Below are 9415 nucleotides of genomic sequence, written 5' to 3'. Positions count from 1 at the left end.
CCCCTAAAACCGAAATCCCCCCGCCTTTCCCTTTTTCCCGGCAAAAGCCCCCCTCGGGCCCGTCAGGGAGGGGGGAACAGGGCCCTTCACGACAAAAAACCCCCTCTGCCCCAGACATCTCACCTCCATCGCCACGAGCCTCCGGGACGTCACGCTGGATCAGGTGACCTCCTCACGATCGGGGACATCCTGGGTCACCTGCAAGAGAGCACGAGACCGACCTGCTAAGTATGAGCGTGCAGAGCGAGGCACTTGATCTTGCTAAGGTAAAGCAGACGTCTTGTTTGTACTTCAAAGGCGTGGACGGGTTTATATACGTTTGTTTTGTAGGCTTGGAGATATTAGTGAATTACTTGAAATGCGTTTGTGCATACCTAGTTTCAGAGATTTCTCTTGACAGCTCATGAGTTCTAAGTATTCCAAGTTTTCCCGTTGCATGTATTCCCATTGCGAGTATTCATGGTCTAGGTATTCCAGTTCCAAATATTCCAATTCAGATGTTCTAATTTCTTTTTTTCCAATTCCATGTATTCCAATTGCAGGTATTCTAATTCCAGGTATTCCATTCCCAACTGCAACATGCAAACATTCCTCCCAAAGCTGAAAATGCTCCCTTGAATTACCAGTTTCACCGACGCCCCTTTTTCCAAACCCGCAGAGTTACCTGAAGGGTCCCTCGAAATCGTGGACGCCATGCTCGCGTACCCGGGACTCTGGTGGGGCCTCCTGCTGGAAAACCGGGTCCTGACCTCCAGCCTCCTTCAGGATAGCCTCTGCTACGGCTCCGTCATGCTGGCTACCTACCAGGAGTCTTCAACCACGGATTTCTCGCTGGCTAGTCTACGTGATGTTTTCGGACGAGAGGGAGGGGGAAGGATAGAGAAGATAGATAGATAGGTAAGGAAAGAAAAGAGAAAGAGAGAAGGGATTGAAAAGAAAGCAACTGGCATCAAGTGATATCTCAAATTACTGGAGGTAGAGGAAGAAAGATATATGTTAAGATATGATAATGATATATAAGATATGATGTTAACTGATACCTAAAACTCCCCAGGAAATTGAAGATTGGAACATAAAGACGTAAAAAAACAAGATACAATAATAGTCTATATAAGACAGAATGATAATGTATAATAAGATGGATAGATAGATAGATAAGAATATATAAATAGACTGATATATAGATGGGTAGACAGAGACATGCAGATAGATGGATCGAGACATGAAGATAATAATAATGATGATGATGATAATGATATAATATATAATAATAATAATAACAATAATATATAATAATAATAATAATAATAATATATGAATAAGATAGATACATAGATGAAGAGATAAATAGACGATATATAGAGGGATAGACAGAAACATGCAGATAGATAGATAGAGCCATGAAGATAGATAACAAAATAATAGATATAGATCGAGATAAAAGGACAGTCAGATAGACGGATACGTAGACAAAGACAGACAGAAAAATAGAACAACAAACAACAACATAAACCCATATATAAACAAAACCACAACAACAAATGAAACCGACTCCCACTCAACAGACACGCGCGTGGTAAGACAACCTCCCTGGTACTATGGAGAAGAGCAACGGACCTTCATCCACCCTCTGTACAACCGGACGTGGATTCGCCTCCCGAAGAATTTCCACGAAGACCACCTGGACACCCGGAATCAGGTGAAGGTGGTGTACGTCGCTTACAATGAGCTGCATTGCACTGTCAACAGCGTGCCGTGGTAGGTTTTGTGTTGGTTTTGTGTGTGTGTGTGTGTGTGTGTGTGTGTGTGGAGGTAAAATAGAGGGGGAGAATGGAAGGAAGGAAGGAACGGACAGAGAGAGAGAGAGAGAGAGAGAGAGAAGAAAGGAAAGGAGAAAAGAGGAAGAGAGCGAATAGTGACTGAAATAGTGACGAAAGGGAGAAGTATCGTGTTCGAATCTTACAATGAAATCTGATGATATTTAGCACACATATTTTTGACTTTGTAGATGCTATTTCTTAACTTTTTTATCTTTTTCTAGTAACCCGCGAATTGCAAAGCACAAACGTGACTTTCCAGCTCGAGATCAAGTCAACAGTGCCGTTATTGGTGCCAAAGTGGGCGGGGTTTCGACCTGGCATGCCGGTGAGTCACAGATGTTGTGCAGAGACATCCGCACGCACATGCATAGGAATTTGATAAATCGATAGATAGCTAATAGATAGATGGTTAGAGATAGATAGAGAGAGAGGGGGGAGAGAAGGAAAAAAAGAGGAAGAGAAAGAGAAAAAGAAAATGAAAGAGAGAATTAAGAAAGAGAGACACGAGGAACAAGATACATAATAAAATACGGAACTTACCCCTCCCCTCCTCTCTCCTCCCCACCACAACAACATTCCCTCCCCCTCCCTCCCCTTCCCCCGTCAACAACCACTCCTCTTTACCCCATCTCCCCCTCTCGGCCCCCTCCAGCACTAGAAAAATATTTACCCTCGTCTCCCCCTCTCGACCCCCTCCAGCACTAGAAGAATTTTTACCCCGTCTCCCTCTCCAACACTAGAGAATTTTTACCCCCGTCTCTCCTCTCCAACACTAGAAGAATTTTTACCCCCGTCTCCCTCTCTCGACCCCCACCAGCACTAGACGAATACGTTGAAATCCGCCTCCAACACATCTACACGGGCGACATCTACCTCCTGGGACGTCCGACGTGCGTGTGGTGGGACATCCGATCTCACGGTGGGCGAAGGACGGCTGCCGGCTGGTGGAGACCGATGATTTGTCTCTGTCTGTCACTGCAGTCACCTGACGAACCTCGCCGTTCTATGGATATCACGGACTCGTGGATGATACTGATGTAAGGGTTTATTTTTATTCTGTCGGTGTGTTGTGTTCGTATTACTGTTTTCAGTATTTAGATGTATTGTTATATACATTATCATGTGAGTATTACAGTGATATCCCTATTGTTATTATTACTAGTATGGTTATTATTTCTTCCATTTCTATCATTATTAGTTTAACTATCAATGATAGGTATATAAGTTATTAAAGATGCCTGTTTCCTTTTAATCTATCTATCATCTACCTATCTATATGTATGGTACACACACACTCACACCACACACACACACCACAAACTCACACACACCTCACACACGCTCACACACACACACCGCACACACCATATATATATATATATATATATAATATATATATATATATATTATATATATATATATACATATATATATATATATATACTTATATCATATAATATATATATATATATATAATATATATATATATATTATATATATATACTATATATATATATATCTATATATACATGCATATATATATGTATGTATGCGTACATACATAAAAGAAAATTTACGAACTAAAGGCACCTCTCCCTCCCCAGGTGATGTACTACGTTGCTGCAGTGCGTCATCATCATCGGCTGCGTGGTGACGGTTGGTGAGCCTCGCCCTGTGCATCCTCTGCTTCCTCATCTTCAGGACCTGAGGAGAAGAACGAGCTCCTTAGTCCACGCCAACCTCTGCGGGAGTCTCATGCTTGCGGAACTCGTGCTCTTGGGCGGTCTGGACGCAGCCGAAGACACGGTTTGCTTGCAAGGCGGTGGCGGCGCTGCTCCACTATTTCTTCCTGGCGACCTTCACGTGGAGCGCCATCGAGGCCTTCCACGTGTATATGACCTTCGTTAAGGTGAGGACGAGGGACGCGAGGGGCAGTTAGGGCCGGAGGGAAATGCCGTCTGGGTGAATATTTTATGATTTTCGTTTCACGTTTTTTTTTTTCCCCTTTTCGATTTATGGAAAACGTACTCTCCGGTTTTACGAGATTTTCATGTGAATTTTAGCTCGTCAGTGAGGATGAGATTACAAATGGAGATTGTGAATAGTTGATTGAGCCAACAAGAGAAAAAAGTAAAATATCGAAATAAACCGAATGGGGGAAAGGATTTGCTGACTAGAAGGGGAGGGGGGTACTGGGCACACTAGGAGGACCTATGCCTTCCTCCCCTTGCTAATATGTTTTAAAAAGGCGTTAGGGTTGGACCAGATTACTCTTTGGACGGCAAAAACACATTTCATTCATCTTCGCGTTAGAAAAATATTATGTGATTGATTTTTTTTTTTCTGTCTTTTTCTTTATTTTTTGATATGCCGTTTCCGTGGTACAAATAAAATATCTCTTTATTTTTGCAGGTGCAGAAGACCGAACGATCGCCGCTGAAATATACATGTGTGTGGGCTACTTGGCTCCTTTCTCATACGTCTCCCTGACACTGGCATTCACACAGGCCGAGGGTTATGCCACACGAAAAACGTGAGTGTCACAGAAAACATGACACTGTCGTTAAGTACAGAAAAACGGGCAAATAATAACTGATAAACCAATAGAAAATTAACAATACTGTAAGCAAATAAGTAAATAAGTAAATCTAAGTAATGAAATGTTATTTACAGGTGCTGGCTGTCTCCAAATGGTGTTCTATGGACCTTCGCGGGCCTCTCGCCATAATCATGTTGGTAAGTATAAATCTGTACATTATCAAAAAAAAAGTATAAAAATCTGTCAAGCCTTAGAGTCCATGAATATATTCTTCTGATCAGAGTGATATAATTCATGTGGTCTTAGGTAATTTTGAGCTGCCTTGTTTACTTATTTACTTTTGAACCAATACTTTTTCATTTTACTGTAAACAGGAAAACTCGTGGAGAATTATGGCGTTCATTGGCGGTGGAAGGGATGGGGGTAGAGGGTTGTCCGTGATACTTTAGAGCTGTTCGTAATCATCTGTTTAGTGTCATTGTCTAATAATAATAATAATAATAATAATAATAAATGAATAACTAAATAATGATTATAATAACTATATGCATACATGCTTAGTTGTCCTCAATACAGATGAATTCCTTTCAGATATATAATACTTACGCCTGTCAGAAAATTGCAATATGCATAGCTATTAAACTAAATTAGCCATTAGACACATGGGTGCATAAAGGACAAAGGATTTTAAAAGAAAGACAAATTCCCCAATAAAAAAAAATCGCATACGATTCAAAACCTTCCATTATTTTATCATCTCATTATCTTATTATTCCAACAGATCAATAGATTAATAAGAGACAACTTCCCTCATGATAAAATAAAATCTGCAGATGACCCCAAACCTTCTATTTATCATTATATTATCGCATTATCATATTCCAACAGATAAACGCTGTCGCCTATTTCATGACAATGCAAGTGACTTGGCGGGAAAACGCGCTCATCGCCAACAGCATTACCAACAGCAACAACAACATCACCAAGAGCAGCGGCAGCAAAAACAACAGCAATAACAGCACCAGCAGCCGTAGTAGCAACAGCCAGAAGAAAAAAGCAGAGTCTCCAATGAAGAAAGTCTGCAGTTCCTTGGCTGTCGTGTTTATTCTCTGCTTAACCTGGATGGCGGGATTCTTCTACTTTATCAGCGGTTGGTAGCCTTGCCTTGGTCGGGTTAAGGGGTTATGCTTACTGTTTTTTTACACTTATACTTACTGTTTTTTTTTACACTTACAATTACTGTTTTTTTTTACAAGTACACTCACTTCTTATTACACTTACACTTACTGTTTTTTTTCATTCCTTTCTTTTTAATGGGTTTCGAATAATCTGTTACAATTCCTGGTTGCGTATTGGTGTTTCGAATAAATATGAAACCCTCTCTGGGCCTGTAGGATCGAATCAATTGGTTACACTTCCTGGTTATGTTAAATGGGCTTTGAATAGATAGGTAACCGAGTCTGGTAGTGTAGGATTTGTAAATGGGTTTCGAATATAAATCCGCTACATTGTTGATCAGTACCAATGGGCCTGTGAGTCATAGTAATATATTCTAATGATAACTTTAAATTTCATGAAGCCGCTTGTGATTCAGAGTCGTGATCCTGAAACATCAAACAACAAAATGACACCAGAATAATTCCGATATAAGCAATATAATAATACAAGAGATTCAATCATTACGATAACCAATGCAAGCGACAACGACATTACAACACAAGAAAAAAAACAATAATAATAGCAATAACAACATCAACAATATAACCAATATCTAAAATATATGTATATCTATATATATAATATATATATATATGTATATAATATATATATCTATATATATATATATTATATATATAGATTATATTATACTATATATAAATATTATATACTATATATATATATATATTATATATATATATATATATATACGACATGGATAAGAACACTAGTTCCTACATCGATACATACTAACATCCACACTTTCTCGTTCTCTCTCTCTCTCAGAAACCTACATAATGGCCGGTATCTTCACGTTCCTCAACTCCATGCAGGGCGTCGTGATCTTCGTTTTCCACATAGCGATCAACACCCCGATTACGCAGGAGGTCAAACGTATACTGAAGTGAACAGGTGGGGGAGAGACTGGTATTATTGTCATTGTTGTTGTGAATGGGATGTGAATAATCTGTATGCATAAGTGTGTGGATTCTCCTTTTGGCGTTTAAAAAAAGTAAGTCAGATTTGTGTGTATGGCAAAATTCGCTTTTATTTATTGAATAAAGCTGTTGCATTTTTTATTTCCTTTGAGATATTTGGCACATTTATTTTTATTATTATTTATGTATTTATTTATATATTTTTTTTTCAGAGATGATATTCACTGGGTTGAAACCTTCTGATACGCAAACCGTTTCTACCTTCAAAATGCTCCTTCAAAGTCTTCTATTCCTGCGCTGCAACTCTTGCAATCTTTATGCAAATCAATCACGTCTTAGGGTCTTCATGACGGAAGGGAGAAGAAACTAGAAGATAAAGAAGAGGAGGAAACTGTTATAAACAAATGGCAGAGGATTCACTTTTTTTTTTTTTTTTTTTTTTTATGACAAATCGTCTTTGTCAGTGATTTTATTCTGGCCTTTTTTTGCATTTGATTTTTTTCCACCTTTTTTTTGTAAGTTCTTGTGGTCGTTGTTGTTAGATGTTATTTATTTTCCTGTTTTTTTTACGTCCGTGATCAAAATGTCCTTTGTGTATTGATGAACAGGAATACGTTACCTTTTCTATACTAATACAGGTCGTTCTGAAACTGCATATAAGATGCTAAGAGAACAAATGTACTGCCAATGTGTTCGTGTATGTTATTGTTGTTTTACTATTGACCTTTTCTATAAATTTATCAACGGAAAATGTTGTTTTAATCACCTTAGAAAAAAAAACTCATATTGTGTTGTGATATGTGCAATATTGGAACATTCATTTATTTTCGGGGGTTCTTGTATAAGGTAAAGAAAGAGACAGAGCGAGAGAGACGGAGAAGAGAGAGAGAGGAGAGAGGAGTAGAGAGAGAGAGAGAGAGAGAGAGAGAGAGAGAGAGAGAGAGAGAGAGAGAGAGAATAAAAGATAGCGCGATAGAGACAGACAGACAGAAATAATGAGAGAAGGAGTAAAATAGAGCACGAAAGAGAAAAGAAAACAGATAAAAGATAGGAAGAGAGCGAGACAGACGATACAACTGTACGTCACGCAGGCCCTACGAGTTGCCAGGCCGTCACAGTAGACCCTGTTCACTGTAGCTACCACACCGTACCGTCCTGTGGCGCATTATTCGTCTTGTTGTGAGGTCAGTTTCGTATTGATATTAATCTTAGTTAATTACCATTTCCATTCTCATGATCTGACGGCTCTTCATGCGACGTAGATATGTGACATTACCCCAAAGTAGCTTTTCTATTCTCATAATGTAAACTTAGAATAATACCTACTTACTCGTTTGACATAAATATAAGATGTGGTGGAGTGAACTGATACAAATTAGTTTTATTTTTATATATCTAATTCCAAATTACGGGCTATCCATTCGTGCATGATAATTTTTTTTCTTCTAAAATATCACACAGAACGCCACAGTAAGATGGAAGAAGTGGGCGGAGCCTGGTTGCGTCCAGCCACGCCATGGAGGAGATGTTCGAATCTGCGCACCAACGAGGGACGCTGCTCATTTGTTACCATATAATTCTCAACTCTTCCGCTCGTCTCCTGGAGGAACATGTTCGAACTGCACTTAAATACCTTCATTGGTAGCCTAATATTTGTCGAGTCATTCTTTTGTTGGCTTTGAATATGTGTTAATAAATCTTATATCTTTGTATGTTGGTGATTGTTGATGCCTATAATATTTTCTGGCTTTGATGATATAATCATTCAACAGGAAGGTGCCAAATCTACGCGTCTGTTTCGGTGTTCGAGACGGTGAAATGTGGCTTCGACACAGGTCTTCGAGTGATCTTGATTTCGAAGTAATTTTTTTGTTTGTCTTACGACTTATTCCAGCCCCACACAACACACATAACACACACACACACCACAAGACACACACACACACCACACACACACACACACACACACACACACACACACACACCACACACCACACACACACACACACACACACACAACACACACACACACACAACACACCACACACACCACACACACACACACACCACACACACACACAACACACACACACACCACACACACACATAAAGATATATATATATTATATATATATATATCTATATATATATATATATATATACACACACACACACATATATACATACACATACACATATATGATATATATAAATATATATATATATATATATATATATATATATTATATATATATATATATATACATATATACAATATATACATGTATATATATGTGTGTGTCACACCCACTATTCTCTCACTTTTCAGCAAATCAAGGCATGATAAGTCCATCTGCTGGAGGACTAACACGGTAAAGTGTTTTGTCATTCACACCACAGTAAGATCTGTTAACTCGTATTTCTTTCCTCAGGTCATGATAGCAGCGACGTGCAGGCTACGATGGAGCTTCTGCGGACGCACAAATACATTCGAGCGCCGGTCCGCTTGGTGGTGTGCGAAGCTCCTGTATGAAACTGAACATCCCCAAGGAAGTTTAGATTCTAAACTTCCTTTCGTTTCGCATTGTTTTTAGGGTTTCATCACGGGATCGTGGACGGCATTACGACGATGAAGGTGTGTGGATGCCTCGTGAAGTTGCTTGGTGACGTCATCAGCGGACAGCCAATCACGACGAGGAGCAGATCGGAGAACTAGTATCTGCAGAGGAACGGAGAAACTCGTACGGGCTAATAAATAGATCGAGGCAGACTATGAATAAGAGAAACTTAATTAGGACGCTAGATCAAATGTCAATCCTAACTCTTCGCGTATCTACCAGGCACCGGAAGGCACAGACAGGTCAGCAAGTATCGCCATTCGACGTGCCACACCAAAAGAA

The 9415-nt window shown here is 39.4% G+C and overlaps 1 protein-coding gene and 2 pseudogenes across 1 annotated transcript; all 3 read left to right on the top strand.

Annotated features, from left to right (window-relative positions):
* The first annotated feature begins 256 nt into the window (after positions 1–256).
* Positions 257–2861, top strand: LOC119571927. The gene is made up of 5 exons (XM_037919003.1): positions 257–266; positions 659–844; positions 1566–1758; positions 2042–2145; positions 2638–2861. Exons 2-5 carry the CDS (start codon positions 694–696, stop codon positions 2859–2861), a joined length of 672 nt encoding a protein of 223 aa, XP_037774931.1. The 5' UTR covers positions 257–266; positions 659–693.
* A 1406-nt stretch (positions 2862–4267) lies between these two features.
* LOC119571928 lies at positions 4268–6930 on the top strand (annotated as a pseudogene).
* Positions 6931–7637: 707 nt separating this feature from the next.
* LOC119571929 lies at positions 7638–9383 on the top strand (annotated as a pseudogene).
* The last annotated feature ends 32 nt before the right edge of the window (positions 9384–9415 follow it).

The sequence above is a fragment of the Penaeus monodon genome, unplaced genomic scaffold (genome assembly GCF_015228065.2).
Source record: "Penaeus monodon isolate SGIC_2016 unplaced genomic scaffold, NSTDA_Pmon_1 PmonScaffold_869, whole genome shotgun sequence".
NCBI lineage: Eukaryota > Metazoa > Arthropoda > Malacostraca > Decapoda > Penaeidae > Penaeus > Penaeus monodon.
Note: the sequence above shows the minus strand (reverse complement) of the source record. Positions and strands in the feature narration are given on the sequence as shown.

Excerpts from the sequence above, each read along its gene's own strand:
- LOC119571927 (XM_037919003.1), top strand. The coding sequence starts at position 694 with ATGCTCGCGTACCCGGGACTCTGGTGGGGCCTCCTGCTGGAAAACCGG. Across the intron at positions 1,759-2,041 it reads ACTGTCAACAGCGTGCCGTG|TAACCCGCGAATTGCAAAGC; the intron begins GTAGGTTTTGTG and ends ATCTTTTTCTAG. Across the intron at positions 2,146-2,637 it reads GGTTTCGACCTGGCATGCCG|CACTAGACGAATACGTTGAA; the intron begins GTGAGTCACAGA and ends GACCCCCACCAG.